The sequence below is a fragment of the Tursiops truncatus genome, chromosome 11 (assembly GCF_011762595.2).
Source record: "Tursiops truncatus isolate mTurTru1 chromosome 11, mTurTru1.mat.Y, whole genome shotgun sequence".
NCBI classification, from domain to species: domain Eukaryota; kingdom Metazoa; phylum Chordata; class Mammalia; order Artiodactyla; family Delphinidae; genus Tursiops; species Tursiops truncatus.
Window position 1 is genome coordinate 68,158,011 of NC_047044.1, and position 20,649 is coordinate 68,178,659.

Below are 20,649 nucleotides of genomic sequence, written 5' to 3' on the forward strand. Positions count from 1 at the left end.
CAGTGCTTGTGATTGGCCTGTTCATATTTTATATTTCTTCCTGATTCAGTCTCAGAAGGTTGTGCTTTTCTAAGAATTTGTCCCTTTCTTCCAGGTTGTCCATGTTATTGACATAGAGTTGCTTGCAGTGATCTCTCATGATCTTTTGTATTTCTGCAATGTCAGTTTTACTTCTCCTTTTTCATTTCTAATTCTACTGATTTGAGTCTTCTCCCTTTTTTTCTTGATGAGTCTGGCTAATGTTTATCAATTTTGTTTATCTTCTCAAAGAACCAGCTTTTAGTTTTATTGATCTTTGCTATTGTTTCCTTCATTTCTTTTTCATTTATTTCTGTTCTGATATTTATGATTTCTTTCCTTCTGCTAACTTTGGGGTTTTCTTGTTCTTCTTTCTCTAATTGCTTTAGGTGGAAGTTTAGATTGTTTTTTCGAGATGTTTCCTGTTTCTTAAGGTAGGGTTGTATTGCTATAAACTTCCCTCTTAGAACTGCGTTTGCTGCATCCCATAGGTTTTGGTCGTCGTGTCTCCATTGTCATTTGTTTCTAGGTATTTTTTAATTTCCTCTTTGATTTCTTCAGTGATCACTTCGTTATTAAGTAGTGTATTGTTTTGCCTCGATGTGTTTGTATTTTTTACAGATCTTTTCCTGTAATTGCTATCTAGTCTCATAGCGTGGTCAGAAAAGATACTTGATACAATTTCAGTTTTCTTAAATTTAGCAAGGCTTGGTTTGTGACCCAAGATGTGATCTATCCTGGAGAATGTTCCATGAGCACTTGAGAAAAATGTTTCTTCTGTTGTTTTTGGATGGAATGTCCTATAAATATCAATTAACTCCATCTTGTTTAATGTATCATTTAAAGCTTGTGTTTCCTTATTGATTTTCATTTTGGATGATCTGTCCATTGGTGAAAGTGGAGTGTTAAAGTCCCCTACTATGAATGTGTTACTGTCGATTTTCCCTCTTATGGCTGTTAGTATTTGCCTTATGTATTGAGGTGCTCCTGATTTGATGGAGAAATTAAAACCTTTACAGACAAGCAAAAGCTGAGAGAGTTCAGCACCACCAAACCAGCTTTACAACAAATGCTAAAGGAACTTCTCTAGGCAAGAAACACAAGAGAAGGAAAAGGCCTACAATAACAAACCCAAAACAATTAAGAATATGGGAATAGGAACATACATATCAATAATTACCTTAAATGTAAATGGATTAAATGCTTCAACCAAAAGGCATAGACTGGCTGAATGGATATAAAAACAAGACCCATATATATGCTGTCTACAAGAGACCCACTTCATACTTAGGGACACATACAGACTGAAAGTGAGGGGATGGAAAAAGATATTCCATGCAAATGGAAATCAAAAGAAAGCTGGAGTAGCAATTCTCATATCAGACAAAATAGACTTTAAAATAAAGTCTAGTACAAGAGACAAAGAAGGACACTACATAATGATCAAGGGATCAATCCAAGAAGAAGATATAACAATTGTAAATATTTATGCACCCAACTTTTTCTTGTTTAGTATTTGCTAGATATCTTTTCCTTCAATTTTCCAATGTCCTGTTACTTCAGGTGTTTTTATTGGAAACAACATATAATTGGATTTAAAAAATAACATCCATAATAATGTCTGTTTAACTACCAACGTTAGTCCATGTACATTTATTATAATTATTTTCCATGCTTTTATTTCTTTTTGTCTTCATGCTTTATTCAAACATCTCTAACATGCATTTTATTATTTTTCTCTTGGCTGCATCTAATCTGATATTTCACCTGTCCTCTGAATTTTCCAGTTCAACATAAGTTTTTCAATTTAAAATATCCTAGTTAGTTCTTATTCAAAATCTGTGTGTTCATTTTGTTTACATTCTTTTTATATTTGCTTATATTTGTAATTGCCTTTCATGTTTACTGACACATTTATTTGGAGTAATTTTATATACCATCTTTGACAATTCCCATATCCTAAACATTTGATAACCAAATATGTGATTTCTGCTAACTTTCTCTTATGCTGACTTGTTGTTTTGTATGTTTGGTGATCTCTGATCATAAGCTCATATTTACTTAATATTAATCCATAAGGTTAGTGGTGGACCACTTAAAAAGTGTGTGCTTTCCTCTAGAGAGCGTTTTCAGTTGTTTTTGCTGTAATCCAAAGGGTGTTACTAACCAAGGTCCCTGACTTAAGGCAGAGAATTCAGAACCAGATCCTGTACCTTGAAACTTCCTATAGCAAGCTCTGGATCATATTGCTTTTATCAGTATTATCCCTCAGAGTAATTCCTATCCCTACTATTCATTGCTTACCAATTAGAATTTAGCCCATGGTATAAATGTTTATATGTATGTATGCATGCGTGCATAGGTATGAGATGGGCAGGGAGAGAATATATGTTAGGTTTTGGAGGTGTGGGGATTTGATAGTTCTTGTACACTGTGAGGTCAGTATTCATTAAAAAAGTACTTTTTAATACTGGACTTGTTTCTTTGTGGTAGGAGGACTGTCTAGAAACTCTAATCTTCCACAAATGTGGAAACAGACACCTGCTACTCTAATTTTTACAACAGACCCCATTCTCTTCTCCTTGCAAACTATTCTCTGACTTTGTAGACATATTTTATGAGTCAATCATCTAAGAAGAATCCATTGAATACGTTATATTTCTTATATTATCTATGCCTAGTTGTCACATCTTTATACTAAAAGTTAAGTATGAATATGTCAGCCATATCTTACTATTTTTTAATGATTTAATGTTAGACATTCTGGGCTATTCATGTAGAAGTGGGTGGTGTGGTCCCCATTCTTTTTTTTGCAGTTTTCAGCCACTCCTGTGCACATAAATCATAGTGATATCTAGAAACATAGAATGTGAAAATAAAAGTATTCCTATTATCCTTTAAGTCAAGAGTAATGGTGATGATAATGATAGCTGATATATTTGAGTGCCTACTATGTATCATACACTATATTAAGGTTAACATGATTGGACTTATTTAGTCTTCACAACAAACCTATGAAGTAAGACCTATAATTTCAATTTTATAAATGAGGATAATTTGCCCAAGGCTACATAGTGTGTATTAATACAAGATTTAGTATTTTTTTCCCATCTAAAATATGTGGAAAAAAATAACAAGCTAAGAATAGTTTTTTTTAACATCTTTATTGTAATATAATTTCTTCACAATGTTGTGTTACTTTCTGCTGTATAACAAAGTGAATCAGCTATATGTATACATATATCCTCATTTCCCCTCCCTCCCTCATTTCCCCTCCCATCTCCCTCCCACCCTCCCTATCCCACCCCACCAGGTGGTCACAAAACATCGAGCTGATCTCCCTGTGCAATGCAGCTGCTTCCCACTAGCTATCTATTTTACATTTAGTAGTGTATATATGTCAATACTACTCTCTCACTTCATCCCAGCTTACCCTTCCCCCTCCCTGTGTCCTCAAGTCCATTCTCTATGTCTGTCTGCATCTTTATTCCTGTCCTGCCTCTAGGTACATCAGAACCATTTTTTTTTTTTAGATTCCATATATATGTGTTAGCATATGGTATTTGTTTTTCTCTTTCTGATTTACTTCACTCTGTATGACAGACTCTGTGGCCATCCATTTCATTTCTTTTATGGCTGAGTAATATTCTATTGTGTATATGTGCCACATCTTCTTTATCAATTCATCTGTTGATGGACACTCAGGTTGCTTCCATGTCCTGGCTATTGTAGATACTGCTGCAGTGAACTTTGGGATACATGTCTCTTTTTGAATTATGGTCTCCTCAGGGTATATGCCCAGTAGTGGGATTGGTGGGTCATATGGTAATTCTATTTTTAGTTTTGTAAGGAACCTCCATTAGTGGCTGTATCAATTTACATTCCCACCAACAGTACAAGAGGGTTGCCTTTTCTCTACACCCTCTCCAGTATTTATTGTTTGTAGAGATTTTGATAATGGCCATTCTGACCGGAGTGAGGTGATACCTCATTGTAGTTTTGATTTGCATTTCCCTAATGATTAGTGATGTGGAGCATCTTTTCATGTGTTTGTTGGCAATCTGTATATCTTCTCTGGAGAAACATATATTTAGGTCTTCTGCCCATATTGGATTGGGCTGTTAGCTTTTTTGATTTTGAGCTGCATGAGCTGCTTGTATATTTTAGAGATTACTCCTTTGTCAGTTGCTTCATTTCCAAATATTTTCTCCCATTCTGAGATTTGTCTTTTGGTCTTTTTTATGGTTTCCTTTGCTATGCAAAACTTTTAAGTTTCATTAGGTCCCATTTGTTTATTTTTGTTTTTATTTCCATTTCTCTAGGAGGTGGGTCAAAAAGGATCTTGCTATGATTTGTGTCATAGATTATTCTGCCTATGTTTCCTCTAAGAGTTTGATGGTGTCTGGCCTTACATTTAGGTCTTTAATCCATTTTGAGTTTATTTTTGTATATGGCATTAGGGAGTGTTCTAATTTCATTCTTTTACATGTAGCTGTCCATTTTTCCCAGCACCACTTATTGAAGAGGCTGTCTTTTCTCCACTGTATATTCTTGTCTCCTTTATCAAAGATAAGGTGACCATATGTGTGTGGGTTTTCTCTGGGCTTTCTGTCCTGTTCCATTGATCTATATTTCTGTTTTTGTGCTGGTACCATACTGTCTTGATTACTGTCGCTTTGTAGTATAGTCTGAAGTCAGGGAGCCAGATTCCTCCCGCTCTGTTTTTCTGTCTCAAGATTGCTTTGGCTATTCGCAGTCTTTTGTGTTTCCATACAAATTGTGAAATTTTTTGTTCTAGCCCTGTGAAAAATGCCATTGGTAGTTTGATAGGGATTGCGTGGAATCTGTATATTGCTATGGGTATTGTAGTCATTTTCACAATGTTGATTCTTCCAATCCAAGAACATGGTATATCTTTCCATCTGTTTGTATCATGTTTAATTTCTTTCATCAGTGTCTCATAGTTTCCTGTTTCTTAAGGTAGGATTGTATTTCTATAAACTTCCCTCTTAGAACTGCTTTTGCTGCATCCTATAGGTTTTGGGTCATCGTGTTTTCATTGTCATTTGTTTCTAGGTATTTTTTGATTTCCTCTTTGATTTCTTCAGTGATCTGTTGGTTGTTTAATAGCATATCATTTAGCCTCCATGTGTTTGTATTTTTTACAGTTTTTTCCCTGTAATTGATATCTAGTCTCATAGCATTGTGGTTGGAAAAGGTAGTTCGTACGATTTCAGTTTTCTTAAATTTATCAAGGGTTTATTAGACCCAAGATATGATCTATCCTGGAGAATGTTCCATCAGCATTTGACTAGAAAGTGTATTCTGTTGTTTTTGGATGGAATGTCCTATAAATATCAGTTAAGCCCATCTTGTTTAATGTGTCATTTAAAGCTTGTGTTTCCTTATTTATTTTCCTTTTGGATGATCTGTCCTTTGGTGAAAGTGGGATGTTAAAGTCCCCTACTATTATTGTGTTACTGTCAATTTCCCCTTTTATGGCTGTTAGCATTTGCCTTATGTATTGAGGTGCTCCTATGTTGGGTGCATAAATATTTACAATTGTTATGTCTTCTCTTGGATTGATCCCTTTATCATTATGTAGTGTCCTTCTTTGTCTCTTGCTATAGTCTTTACTTTTAAGTCTACTTTGTCTGATATAAGAATTGCTACTCCAGCTATCTTTTGATTTCAATTTACATGGAATATATTTTTCCATCCCCTCACTTTCAGTCTATATATGTCCCTAGGTCTGAAGTGGGTCTCTTGTAGACAGCATGTATATGGGTCTTTTTTTTGTATCCATTCAGCCAGTCTGTGTCTTTGTTTGGAGCATTTAATCCATTTACATTTAAGGTAATTATTAATATGTACTTTCATATTACCATTTTCTTAAATGTTTTGGGTTTGTTTTTGTAGATATTTTCCTTCTCTTGTGTTTCCTGCCTAGAGAAGTTCCTTTAGCATTTGTTGTAAAGCTGATTTCATGGTGCTGAATTCTCTTCACTTTTGCTTGTCTCTAAAGGTTTTAATTTCTCCATCGAATCTGAATAAGATCCTTTCTGGGTAGAGTAATCTTGGTTGTAGGTTTTTCCCTTTCATCACTTTAAATATGTCCTGCCACTCCCTTCTGGTTTGCAGAGTTTCTGCTGAAAGATCAGCTCTTAACCTTATGGGGATTCCCTTGTATGTTATTAGTTGCTTTTCCCTTGCTGCTTTTAATATTTTTTCTTTGTATTTAATTTTTGATAGTTTGGTTAATATGTGTCTTGGCATGTTTCTCCTTGGATTTATCCTGTATGGGACTCCCTGTGCTTCCAGGACTTGATTGACTATTTCCTTTCCCATGTTAGGGAAGTTTTCAACTATAAGCTCTTCAAATATATTCTCAGACCCTTTCTTTTTCTCTTCTTCTTCTGGGACCCCTGTAATTCGAATGTTGGTGCATTTACTATTGTCCCAGAGGTCTCTGAGACTGTCCTCGATTCTTTTCATTCTTTTTTCTTTATTCTGCTCTGTGGTAGTTATTTCCACTATTTTATCTTCCAGGTCACTTATCCGTTCTTCTGCCTCAGTTATTCTGCTATTGATTCCTTCTAGAGAATTTTTAATTTCATTTATTGTGTTGTTCATCATTGTTTGTTTGCTCTTTAGTTCATCTAGGTCCTTGTTAAATGTTTCTTGTATTTTCTCCATTCTATTTCCAAGTATTTGGATTATCTTTACTATCATTACTCTGAATTCTTTTTCAGGTAGACTGCTTATTTCCTCTTCATTTGTTTGGTCTAGTGGGTTTTTTCCTTGCTCCTTCATCTGCTGCTTATTTCTCTGTCTTCTCATTTTGTTTAACCTACTGTGTTTGGGGTCTCCTTTTTCCAGGCTACAGGTTTGTAGTTTCTGTTGTTTTTTGTATCTGCCCCCAGTGGGTGAGGTTGGTTCAGTGGCTTGTGTAGGCTTGGTGGAGAGGACTGGTGCCTGTGTTCTGGTGGGTGGGGCTGGATGTTTTCTTTCTGGTGGGCAGGCCCACATCTGGTGGTATGTTTTGGGGTGTCTGTGAACTTAGTATGATTTTAGGCAACCTCTTTGCTAATGGGTGGGGTTGTGTTCCTGTCTTGCTAGTTGATTGGCATGGGGCCTCCATCACTGGAGCTTGCTGGCTGTTGGGTGGAGCTGGGTCTTAGCATTGAGACGGAGATCTCTGGGACAGCTCTCACTGATTGTTATTACATGGGGCCAGGAGGTCTCTGGTGGTCCAATGTCCTGAACTCGGCTCTCCCACATCAGGGGCTCAGCCCTGGCCCCAGGCTGGAGCACCAAGTCCCTGTCAGCCACACGGATGTTTTACAGGGTCTTTCTCCACCCAGGGACTCAGCCAGGATTTTAGGCAATGGGTTCTGAGACCAAAAAGTGCCTCTATTTGGGAACTTGCAGAACATGGCATAGGAGAGAATTCAATATTTTCTTGGAGTTGGATTTGCTTTCTTATACTTCTCCCATTGCCCCCCAAGATCCTCCCCTGAGTAGCTGCTGCTCCTTTATTCTTACCTCCTCAATTGAACACACCCTAAGGATAGTTCTTAATGACAAATACAAGATGTTGGTAATAATTACTAGGTTTCCTGCTCATTTATCCTTTTGCAAGTACTGTTGCCTTAGTCTCTGAGCATGTTTTACAAAGTATGTTAAAAAATGGTTTTTATTCTTTAACATGATGGATTGGTGACTCTGTGTAGCTTCTTACACTTCCAAACATGGGGAATCTGTGTCAGATTCGGGCCTGTGCTGCTTTATTCTATCTCTGCCCAGTTTTAGAGAACCCTTGATCAACATCAGTGAATCTAGGCACAAACCCTCAGCCGGCTGCTTGGTACCATAAGGCTATACATTCACTTTGATTTTTGTTGGTCTTGCCTATGGAGATATTTGATCATGGTCTCTAATCATATGCAATGCATATTTTTACAGATATGTCATGTGACTAAAATGTTCAGTTTAGAATATATCTATCTTTAAGCATGTAACATAAAGTTTAGGTGGTAATGGAGTCAATATTGTGTTCCAAATACACAGCCCTGAAAATGAATACACTGGAATTGAGCCACTAGGCAAATTGAAAATACTAATGAAGGCAAGGGAATGCCAGCATATTCATGAAAGAAATGTGTTCAGTTTATTCTGACATTTATGACTAAAAGAATACATAGGAAGAGGGAGCTAAAACACAGTAGCTAATATAAGTATTTATTTTATATTAAGAAATTTCTAAATGTAAAACTTTACAGTAAGAAACTGGTTATTTTACATATGATAATCTTTTTTAATGAAAGGAATCATTGTAGGAGAGCAGATAAATTTGCAGGCAAATATTGAAGGCTAGCAATAGCAAAAACCATTGTATTATGTTGAAAAGTAAAATGAAATGCTACCTTGGTTGATGATGGAGTAGGATTATTATAATAAACATCTATTTTGAATTTCTTTTTCTAGACTAAAAGACTATATCAGTTGTAACTATTGCTGTCTTTGGTGTCCAACCAGTTCATGGTGTCTTCTTCTTTCAGCAGCAATTCGAGTTGCAGAGTTGCACATTGTTATTTAAATGAGTGACTAGATCTTGACATGTGATACATTTCCCATTGCTGAAGTGGTTACAAAATCAAGTGCTTCCAGTGATTATATTATTATCATGTTTTATTTAGCACATATTAAATTCAGGCACTATTCTAAGCATTTAACATATTTTTACTCATTTAATTATCATATGGTAATTGAATAATTGTATGCTGCTTCAAAACTTTAAAAAATAAAAGAAAATTTATAATTTATATTGTTCTGTGCTATTTTCTTTATTAGTGCTATTACCAATTTAAACATTTATTACCTTTCCTATTACGCACACTAACGTGGCCTAAAACTTCATTCTTCCTGTAATAAATTTTTAAATTTATTTTTCTGTTTTTTAAAAAACTGTTTGCCTGTCCCATATTTTGGATTATTTTCTTCAGTGAAAGAATCCAAGAATTTGCTGAAAAGATTTCAACTACAGACAAAACATTCTGTTCTTTTTTCTTTACCTTTCAAAACGTTCATGCAATATTAACAGTCAACTGCATTCATTTCTAAGTAGTAATGCCAACGATAAATGCTTTAGTGCTTTCTTTATGATTCTGGTATTTCCCATTTTGTTGAAATACAAACATGAAATTTTTCAGGTTTAGCAGAATTAGGTACCCTGTGTGATCCTTTACGGAGCTGCTCTATTAGTGAAGAAAATGGACTCAGTGCTGCCTTTACCATAGCCCACGAGCTTGGGCATGTGTAAGTACCTTCTGTCACCTCAGTAACGTGCCTTCTATATACCATTGCACAAATGTCTAAAATTCCATCTTCAATTGAGTAATTAGCACCTTTATATCTTTATAAAGTATTAGTAGCATAATTTTCACCCCTGAAATTCTAACTCTGGCTCTTTTGTGATCTATGTTAGGTCAGACAGGCTGCACAGATCAACAGACTAAGCAAAGAACTAGAGCTTGGGAATTCTTTTATTTCATTTACTGTATTGGATTACATGACAAGCACTTCTGGCCTCTATCCCTTGTTATCCTATACATGACCAGGTACTGTGCTCTACCATCTTATGGGAGGGCCTGCAGGGGCCCCTGGTTCTGGGGAACTCCCCCAAATATTTGTAGTACCAATTCATTTCCTGCTTTTATAGCTCAGAGCCCCAGCAGAAGATGTGGCCTGTGGGAATTTCTTAATTACTAAAAGATTTTTTTAAAAATTTCCTCCCATTTCCATAGTTTTCTTGTTTGTTTGTTTTTTGTTTTTTAATTTGAGATTCTCCTATCTGTTCCTGCATTATTAAAAATTCTACTGGGGTTTTATGCTCTAAGAATGTGGAGGCTGTGATTTCCCATGATACCCTTGGGGCTCCCAGAGAAAATCAGAAACCCCTCTGAAACTCATCCCCTGAAAAATGATCCCAAATGTACCCCCAGTACTCCTTTGATTTCTTGGTTATCTGCTAATAAGGAATTGAGGCTAGAGTTGCCTCTCTTGACTACATTTTCTTTTCCTGGTCATGGCTTAACGTCATTAGAGTATTCAGCTGGAATAATTTCACGTGGAGATTGTTTTTATTAGACTAGTGCCTCTTCAGTTCCCTTTAGCATGGTTATATCTCATGACCATCCACAAGATGCACACTCAGATTTTTATATTGTTTGTTGAAGTCGGGGCAGATCAGGAACCTGCCTGAGGTACATCATGCGTTGCAACATCTGGAAAGCACTGATTTCTGGTTACTACTGGTGCTAACTAGGAGAAGAGTGTTCTTGCAGAGGGTACCATCTTAGACATTTATTTTCTTCCTGAGAAACTCTTTAGGTGTCTTTAGAATATAGGTAAGTAGTTTAATTACAATACTGATTTATGTACACATTTTGACAGGCAAGGATCTGAATCAAGTGGTTTCTTCTAAATGTGAGTTTTTACTGGGGTCCTCAAAAGAATGTGTAGGATTTGTTGCTGACCAGCTAATCATTTAATAGCATTGCTCTTATTGTGAAGATTTGGTTGCCCTTTAGGAATATTTTTATTATTCCAGTTCAATCAAATCATCACTTATTGATTATAAACCAGAAAGAGCACTTAGGCTCTTTCATATGAAATAGATGGAAAATATAGAGTGATACGAAATTAAAGAAGTGCTTTTTGTGGTTTTTTTTGATACTGTAGCGATAGTCAATGGTCTGGAATTTAGTGTGGTAGAGCCTTCACCTAATCTTTCCCCACGCATCTCCTAGGGTATGTGTGTTGGAGACTACAGTTATTTTTATGTTAATGCTAAGTCCATATTGTGATGAAGTGAGCCAGAATCCAAATATTTTAATTGTTTAAATTCAAATACCAAGTCAACAGACTGTGCTACTGATCAAAGTTATAATCTACTGTTTCTTAGACATCATGTGCTTCTAAACATGAAGGTCACCCTAGCATTACAATACTTTATGGAGAGATCAAGAGTACAAATCCTGATGTAATCAGATTTATCTGCATTTTAGATTATACTTTAAATATAAGAGATCTGTTTCTAATGTTGTATACATATTTTAATATTCTTTTTTAAGTGTTTATTTTTATTTTTAGATTTAATGTTCCACACGATGATAGTTTTAAATGTAAGGAAACTGGAATTAAACATCAGTATCATGTAATGGCTCCAACTTTAAATTACCACACAAGTCCTTGGACCTGGTCAAAATGTAGTCAGAAATACATCACTGAATTCCTAGAGTAAGTGATTTTGTGTTACTTTAGTTAAATAATTGAACATGTATTAGATTGTGAAATTTGAAACTTGTATGTTCTTTTAGAGTGGTTCAATCTCTGTTGAGTTTTTTATTGTTTAAGCTTACTTTCACTGTACAAATGGATGTTTAAAAACAAAATAATTTTATTTCATTCTTAACTAATATTTTTGGTGTGCGGGGGGGGCAGTTCAGATCTAGCTATCATGTTTTTTTTTATTTGGGCTCTCTGTTATGGGAAAAACTTATTTTAGGGGGAGACTTAATGGGAATCAAAGCTTCCTTGTGTGTGTTTGAATTTTTTCAGAAGCTACTAGGTAATAGTTTAAGAGGAGTTTAGTTCAAGTTTGAGGTGCCCTTGAAGGGCAATGAATAGCTAAAGTCAAACTATGAATATTACAAATAGTTCTCTGAAGGGATATGGAATCTCTAGGTTTACCTGTTCTTTGGAGGCTCTTCCCAGCTCTGAAGACAGGAGGCAGATCCAGATTGTTCTTGCCTTGCCTCTTCAACTCCTACCAGGTTTCTCTGCTTCCCAACTTCTTATCCAAATGGTATTTCTATCCTACTTACTGAAACTTGTTCAAAAGGCAAGGCCAAGCTCTTATAAACAAAATACTGTTTGATTTTTTTCTACTACATATTCTAATCACCAATTTATGCAGTTTTAGTTACCTATCTATACGAGAACTACAGGAATAAATGAAACCATGTTTTGGAATATATGTGTATAAATATATCCCTTAATTATAATCAGCAGTGATTATTTATCCTTGTATGGGAACTTGATTTGAAAGCACAATACACAGTTGCTGATCTCTACATGATTGCATATAGCTTTGTTCAATTGCTGACTGAGGTATTGATTAAAAATACCAGTGGGTGTGCTTATTTTTGGAAGGGGATAATATGATTCTAGCCAAAGGGTATTTTAAAAATTACATGTTCATTTTTGGGACAAAATTTAATTTGCCCTCTAGCTGTAAAAAATCCCCCCCCCAAGATATTTCTTCTAATTATTTCCATTGAATAAATTGCTGCTTTTAACCCAATTAGAATGGCTGAACATTTTCACAAAGTTTTCTGCAGACTATCTATCGTGTGACACACTAGGAATAGCACATACACATTTTCACCACTATTTACCACTTTTCTAACTCCTTCAAGATATTATATCATATACTTTAATAGCAATTTGCAAGGTAAACACTACCACTCTCAATTTACAGATGAGGAGACTTAGGCTCAGGGAGACTAAATAACTTGTTCACACCATGCATTCTGGGAAGTGATGAGACCCAAATGCAAACTCCCAAAGCTGACATTATTGACTCTGCTTTATATTCTTTTCCTAAAAAAAACTCTTTGAGATGGAGACCACATAACACTTTTGGAAATTCCTTTGTTTTGTTGTCACTTAGAGCTATCAATGTACTTTCTCAGATGATCTGAAAACTTTACTTTTTACATTTCGACAATTTGGACATTAGATATAGGGCATTGCTATCGGATAGCAAAGCAGACCAAAAGTGTAGTGTGATCAAAACAGGAATGTATGTTTCAAACATGATATTGTGATGAATTTTTGTTTATTTGTTATTCTTTTTAAAAAATGTTTACCTTTTAAGGCAGTTGTGGGGATCAAATGAGAACAAACACATAAACTGTCCTTTATAAACTGAGGTTTTCATACTGACTTTCATGTGAGTTGGTTTTTAAATTATGAAAAAATATTGATAGTTTCTTTGAAAGTGCAGAGCTATAGAAAATGTGATAAAGAATCTTATACTGAAATGCATCCATATGTATTCACAGTACTTTGTTTTCTGTCATTGTTACAGTACTGGTCATGGGGAATGCCTCCTTGACAAACCAAATGGAAGAATATACGATCTGTCTTCACAACTTCCTGGATCAGTGTATGACGTGAACAAGCAATGTGAACTTATGTTTGGTCCTGGATCACAAGTGTGTCCCTATTTGGTAAGAAAAATTATGTCCTTTTGTTTGAAAACTACCATAAAGTAGTAGTTTGACTACATTTTGAAATGTACATTTATTCTCTTGGACAGACAGTGTACTGAATATATATTAAAAATTTTTAAGGATTAGAAAAACTTAGTGTTTGTCAGGAAAAGGTTTAAAAAAGTATCCCCAGTCAGAAAACAAGAGTCACAGAGAGGTTGCTGAAAATTAAAAGCATTCAAATAGTTATTTTCAAATGATGTTGTTTTGTGGGTGGGAGAAGAAAATATAAGTGTTTTGATAATGAATTGTATTAAAGGCTCCAGGAATCTCAGAGACTACATTTTAATTTATACAGATTTGAATCCAAAGGAATGAAATTTGGCTCTTGTTGTTTAGTTTTCATTAAACCATTACTCTATAATTTATTTTGAGGATTTTTCACAGGTTAGATGCTTTAAATTTCCACCGAAATAGCTGAGTTAACATTTTTACTGAATCTATAACCAAGTTTTTACCTTATCTTGAGGGTAAATTAAATTTAAGATTTAGTTTGAATAAACGTCACTACTTTGGTGAATCCATGCCTTTCTTTTCCAAGCAGAATACTCATTCCATTTTCTTCATTCCTGTATAAAACTTTGCCAAATTGCTTACTATACTACTCGACTGTGAGGATCATTGGACCAGGAATCCAGCCTTATTTATTCATTTAAGTATCCCCAGGGTGCAGTTCAGGGTCTGCCACATAATAGGCACCAGAAAATAAGTGCTTACTGCATGTTGAATGAATGAATAAATGAATGTGTGAAGGAATGTATGAATAAATGAATGAATGAAAGTTACTTAACAGTGAGCACAGGGACATACAAAGCATATTCCATACAGTGAATAATATTCCTAAAATCTTAAATTTATAATCACAAATTTTATAAGCTTTTAAACATCTACTTTGGAGGGGGGAAGATTTACCTTAATTTTTTGTTATAAAAGATACATTTCTTTCCTACCTGACTTAGGTACTGAATGAACTTTGAATTTAAATTTAGAAACAGAAAGGGATTATCTTGGGTATAGCTCCTGTGAGCCTCTGTGAATTTTCGTATCTTGTGAAAACTTCAGAACGCTTTGTTCAAAAGTTGAAAGTATGCATTATATTCACAAAATAGGAAACCAGTATACATTATACAATATTTCTATGCACATTATTCATACATTCCACTGTTGGATCAAAAGGGACTTTTGGAAACTCCTTGTGAATGACATTTAACAACAAAAAGTCCTTTAGAAAAATGTCTTGCAAAGAGAGAAAAATGTCCCACATAATTTTGAATACTTCTACTCCAAGACATCTCTTCCATTGTTCAGTGTTTGATGATAATCCAAAAGTTTTTAAAAATGAAATCTTGCCATTTTATGTGTTTAGAGGAAAATCGATGACTTGGACTGACTTAGCAAATATTTTTTTACTGATTATTTCCCGCTCTGACCATGAAACCAGGAAGTACCTAGGATCAGCTTATAAACCAATGCATGATACTGAATTGATTCCGTGGTTACAGTGTTATTTTCACTCTTGCTTGCGTGCCTTTTCTTACTCTGCAGAAACAATGCAGGCGTCTCTGGTGCACGAGTGCAGAAGGAGTTCACAAGGGCTGTCGCACTCAACACATGCCACTGGCAGATGGAACAAACTGTGGTCCTGGGATGGTAGGTTTTCTCGAAGGGTGAGTCTTATATCAAGAGATTATCCAAGGAGGCGATTGCTCTGCGTTTCAGCATTCTTCCTTTTCGCTGTCAACTTTTGTTCTGCTAGTTGAATTAATGTTTTTGTCTTACTTGTTTGATGTAGTATGTTGTCAAGTGAATTAAAATTTTACTCTTTTTTTCAAGATCTAGCAGATGGATATTATAGTTACATAATAACATGGATATTTAGTTATCTAAGCATATTATAGTCTTGTTATTAAAAATGAGTCTAGCCATAGATATTACAGCAAATCCCCCAAATTCAAGGATGTTACCATTGTATACGTTTTATCCTAAAAATTCAGATAAGTATAATTGAAAGTTTTAAGTGGCTTCTTCAGATCTTTATTGGTGTTAATGTTTAAAATACATTGTACTGCAAGATAAACTGCCTACCATACTACATCTTTGCCATTCTAGCATCAGTCATGAACTTATCTAAATCTGCCAACATGATGTCAAGTGATAGGTTCACCAAGATAATGAAATGTGGTATATTACATTGATTGATTTGCGGATATTGAACGATTGAATCCTTGGGATAAATCCCACTTGATCATGGTGTATGATCCTTTTAATGTATTGTGGAATTCAGTTTGCTAATATTTTGTTGAAGATTTTTGCATCTATGTTCATCAGTGATACTGGTCTGTAATTTTCTTTTTTTGTGACATCTTTGTCTGGTTTTGGTATCAATGTGATGCTGACCTTGTAGAATGAATTCGGAAGCATTCCTTCCTCTGTAATTTTTTGGAATAGTGTGAGAAGAATAAGTGTTAACTCTTCTCTAAATGTTTGGTAGAATTCACTTGTGAAGCCCTTTGGCCCTGGACTTTCATTAGTTGGGAGTTTTTTAAATTACTGATTCAATTTCATTACTAGTGAACTTCATGTGCTGGTGTTTTTATATTTTCTTTTTCTTCCTGGGATTTAGTCTTGAGAGATTGTATATTTCTAGGAATTTGTCCATTTCTTCTAGGTTGTCCATTTTATTGGCATATAATCATTTATAGTAATTTCTTAGGATCCCTTGTGTTTCTGTGGTGTCAGTTGTAACTTCTCCTATTTCATTTCTGATTTTATTGATTTTAGCCCTTTCTCTTTTTTTTCTTGATGGGTCTGAATAAATCAATTTTGTTTATCTTTTCAAAGAACCAGCTCTTAGTTTCATTGATCTTTTCTATTATTTTTTTGTAACTATTTTATTAATTTCTTCTCTGGCCTTTATGATTTCTTTCCTTCTACTAACATTGAATTTTGTTTGTTCTTTTTACCCTACTTCCTTTAGGTATAAGGTTAAGTTGTTTACTTGAGATTTTTCTTGTTTCCTGAGGTAGGCTCGTGTTGTTACAAACGTTCCCCTTAGAGCTGCATTTGCTACGTTCCATAGATTTTGGATTGTTGTGTTTTTATTTTCATTTGTCTCTAGGTATTTTTTATTTCTTCAGTGACCCATTGGTTGTTTAGTAGCATGTTGTTTAGCCTCCACATATTTGTGTATTTTACAATATTTTTCTTGTAGTTGATTTCAGGTCTCATAGGATTGTGGTCAGAAAAGATGCTTGATATGATTTCAGTCATCTTGGTCTTGTTGGTTGCCAGGTTCTGCCTTGTGCGGAGGCTGCTGGCCACTTGTGGGTATGGCTGGGTCCTGGTGTGGCTGGCTGCATGGTTAGGAGAGGCCTGGTCCTGGTGCTAGCTCACTGGTGGGTGGGGCTGGATCCCAGGACAGCTGGCTGTGGGGCCATGGTGCTTCCCAGGGATGGTGTCTGTGGGGTCCAGGGAGTCCAGGCACTCGTACCTGCCCATTAGTGGGTAAATCTGGTCCCAGGGCTAGTGGTGGCCCATGGTGGGTGGAGCTGGGTTCTGGGGTCTCTAACTTTGGGGCTTGGGGGTCCTAGAGCTGTTCAGTTTGCTGGTAGGTGGGCTACGGCCCAGGAAGTCCTAGGGCTAGTGCTGGTCCATTGGTGTGCCGAATCTGGTCCAGGACCATGGCTGCAGGGCCCTGTTCGTCCCAGAGTCCATGTAGGCCAGCAGGTGGCGGGGCCAGGGCCCAGGGGGTACCAGGGCTGATTCCTGCCCCCTGGTGGGTGGAGCTTTGTCTGATGGCCGGCTGCAAGTCTCTGGGGATCTAGGGGCTGGGCGTTCCAGGACTGGTGCCAGCAGGCTGGTGAGTGGGGCCAGGTCCTGATGCTAATAAGCTAGCAGGAGGATTAAAAATGGTGCTTGCCAGTACCAGTGTCCTTGTGGTAGGATGAGCTCCCTAAAATGTCTTCTGCCAGAGTCTCTGTTTCCAGGGTGAGTCCCAGTTGCTTTCTCCCTCTCTGGGAGCCTCTCCAAGATCAGCAAGTGGGTCTGACCCAGGCTTCTTTCAAATTCCTGCTTCTTCCCTGGGTCTTGGAGCATATGAGATTTTTTTGTGTGCCTTTTTAAGAGTGGAGTCTCTGTTTCCTACAGCCCTCTGGCTCTCTTGCAAGTAAGCCTTGCTGGCCTTCAAAGCCAGACATTGTGGGGCTCGTCTGCCCAGTGTAGGACTCCCAGTCCGGGGAGCCTGATGTGGGTTTTGGACCTCTGGGTCCTTGGGGAGAACCTCTGCAATTGTAATTATCCTCTCGATTGTGGGTTGCCTACCCAGGGGTGTGGGTCTTAACTATACTATGTTCTCTCCTACCCATCTCGTTGTGGTTCCTTCTTTATATCTGTAGTTATAGATCTTTTCTGCTAGTCTTCAGGTCATTCTCATTGATAGTTGCTCTGTAAATAGTTGCAATTTTTGTGTGCCCATGGGAGGAGATGAGCTCAGGGTCTACCATCTTTGCCCCATCTCCTGTGTGTTCTTGATTTTAAGTAAATGAAACTATACAGTGTAGTCTGTCTTGGCAAGGAACAAGTGGGTCAAGCTGCTTTTTCTCAACATAATGTTTTGGAGTTTCATTCAAATTGTTGTGTGCATCCGTACTTCATTCCTTTATGTTGAAGTGTAATTCAGCTGCACCGTAATTTGTTTACCATTTTCCTGTTGATGGATATTTGGGTCATTACCAGTTTTTGGCTTTTATGAATAAAGCTGCTGTGAGCATCCTTGTATAAGTCTTCTTGTGGACATATGTTGCATTTCTCTTGAGTAAATACCTAGAGTAGAATTCCTGGGTCATAGGGTAGGTGTGTGTTTAACTTCATAAGAAAGTACCAAACAATTTTCCAAAGTATGTGAACCATTTTAGACCTACCAAGCAATGTAAATATGAAAGTTTGAGTTGCTTTGCATTCCTTGCCAATTTTTGATAGTGTTAGCCTTAACAAAACTTTAGCCATTCTAGATGGGTGCAAAATAGAATTTCATTGTGATTTTAACTTGCCTTATCCTGATTATCATCAATCTTGAGCATCTTTTCATTTGCTTATTAGCCACTTAAATATTCCCCCGGTGATACGGTATGGCGGGCATGGGTTTGCTGGAATTCAGGTAAATATGATGAGATACTGAAACCTACTATAAAGCCCATGTAGATTAAAGGTAGAGGTGGCATTTGGGATAAAATGTGGATCATGATAGGTATAAATTCCCTTTTAAAAAAAATCAATTAAAAACAGTGAGCCCCTATGCATTAGCCATTTTCAGTATTAAATGGACCTGTTATTAAAGGAAAATTTAAACAAATATTCTATAATTTGACCTTAACACTCTCCTCTAGTTCCTTTATCTTATGACTATCTTATGTGTGAGATATCTGTTAAATGCTTTTGGTAGTAAATCTGTTTGCATGAAGACATGCTGAACCCATCTGATGATGAGTTAATTTTACTACATGGTGAATAGTATAACATTCTTTTTCATGCTTTGATCTCTCAGAAATACATAAATAAATAAGGAACATGCAAGGAATCTTTAAATGTTTCTGGAAGATGCCCACAAAATTTATATGCACATAGTATATTCTATTCTGAGAGTTTGTTTTTGTTCACTTTTATAATGGCTTTCTCATATTGAATAATTTGTTCCAATGGAGGGCACAAAGCATTTTTCTCTGCTAATAATCTTGGTTATAGGATTAATTCATTCAACAAAAATGTATCAAGGACCTACTACATGTCAGATACTATTCTAGGCACTCAGGATACATCAGTGAACAAAAGAGAAAAGATCCTTGTCCCCCCTGGAGCTTGTATTCTAGTGAAGACTGGAGTATTATGAACAATATAATAGTACCATGAATGAGAGAAATACAGCAGAGGAAAGATTGAAGTTGTGTGGTAGGAGAGGGCAGATTGCATTTTAAACTATGGTGGTCAAGGTCGATCTTATGTGAAGTTGCCTAATGAGCTGTTTTTTTTGTTTTTTTTTCTTTTAAAGGGACTTCATTTTATTTTATTTATTTATTATTTTTGCGGTACACGGGCCTCTCACTGTTGTGGCCTCTCCCATTGCGGAGCACAGGCTGCGGACGCGCAGGCCCAGTGGCCATGGCTCACGGGCCCAGCCGCTCCGCAGCATGTGGGATCCTCCCGGACCGGGGCACGAACCCATGTCCCCTGCATCGGCAGGCGGACTCTCAACCACTGCGCCACCAGGGAAGCCCATGAGCTGTTTTAAAGGAAGTGAGGGAGTTAGCTTTGAGGACATCCCAGGGGAGTGAGCTCCAGGAAAAGGGAATGGCCAAACTCCTAAGTCTGGAGTACTGCTGGAGTATTCAAGGAAGAGCAAGGAAGACATTTTGGCTGGAGTGGAGTGAAGAGAGAGAGAGATGTATGGGAAGTTACTGGAAGAACTTGCAGGCCATTGTGAGAATGTTGTATAACTCAGAGTGAGATAATTGAAGGATTTGAGCAGAGTCACCTAATTTGACTTAATTTTTAAACTAAGTTAAAAAAGGATCATGACCATTCTGACAACTGTTGAGGCTAAACTGTAAGGGCCAAGAGTAGAAACAGAGGAGATGTACTCAGGGAGCTGTTGAAATAATGGAGATGAGAGATGCAGGTGGCTGAAACCAGGTGATGATTAGAACTCAACTTTGTGTATGGTTTTGAAGGAACTAGAGCATTTGCTAATGTGTTAGATATGGAATGTTAGAGGAAGAAGAGATAAGATGACTAGGTTTTTAGCTGATCAAATGAGTCAACTCAGCAGATTTTGAGGGGCCAAGGCAAGAGTTCAGTGTTGATGCGCTATAGTTAAAGTGGCTACTAGACATTCAAATGAAGGTGAGGAAGCAGCTGTCTATGGAGTCTGGAGTTCAGGAGAGAGATCTGGACTGAGAATGACTGTCAATAAAGAAGAATAAAGGACTACAATCTGAGCCTGGGGACATTAAGAGGTCAAAAAGAAGAAGAAATAGCAAAAGAAACGCAAAAGAGAAATCATTAAAGAGAAAAGAAAACCAAGAGTGTGCCAAGTCCTGGAAACCAAGAGAAGAAAAAATGTATCAAAGAAGAATGATCAGCTGTGTCACATACTGTGTCACATAAATCAATGAAGGCAGAGACTGAGAACTGGCCATTCATCATAGTGTCCTGGAGGCCATTGGTGATGTACACATGAGCAGGTTCATGGACGATGGAATAATGAGAGAGAATAGACAGAGTTAGACAATAAACGTAG

General features: G+C 36.7%; 1 protein-coding gene across 8 annotated transcripts in view; it reads left to right on the top strand.

Annotated features, from left to right (window-relative positions):
- ADAMTS20 (ADAM metallopeptidase with thrombospondin type 1 motif 20) overlaps positions 1–20,649 on the top strand; it is a 194,839-nt gene that overhangs the window by 76,073 nt on the left and 98,117 nt on the right. For 7 of the 8 annotated variants that reach the window (XM_073788803.1, XM_073788804.1, XM_073788805.1 and 4 more), the window contains exons 8-11: positions 9,231–9,336; positions 11,173–11,319; positions 13,175–13,316; positions 14,904–15,008. In XM_073788803.1, coding sequence (XP_073644904.1) covers positions 9,231–9,336; positions 11,173–11,319; positions 13,175–13,316; positions 14,904–15,008 — 500 coding nt within the window. Of the gene's footprint in view, positions 1–9,230; positions 9,337–9,493; positions 9,639–11,172; positions 11,320–13,174; positions 13,317–14,903; positions 15,009–20,649 lie in introns of those variants that run through there. The other variant, XM_073788807.1, reaches the window with a different exon arrangement.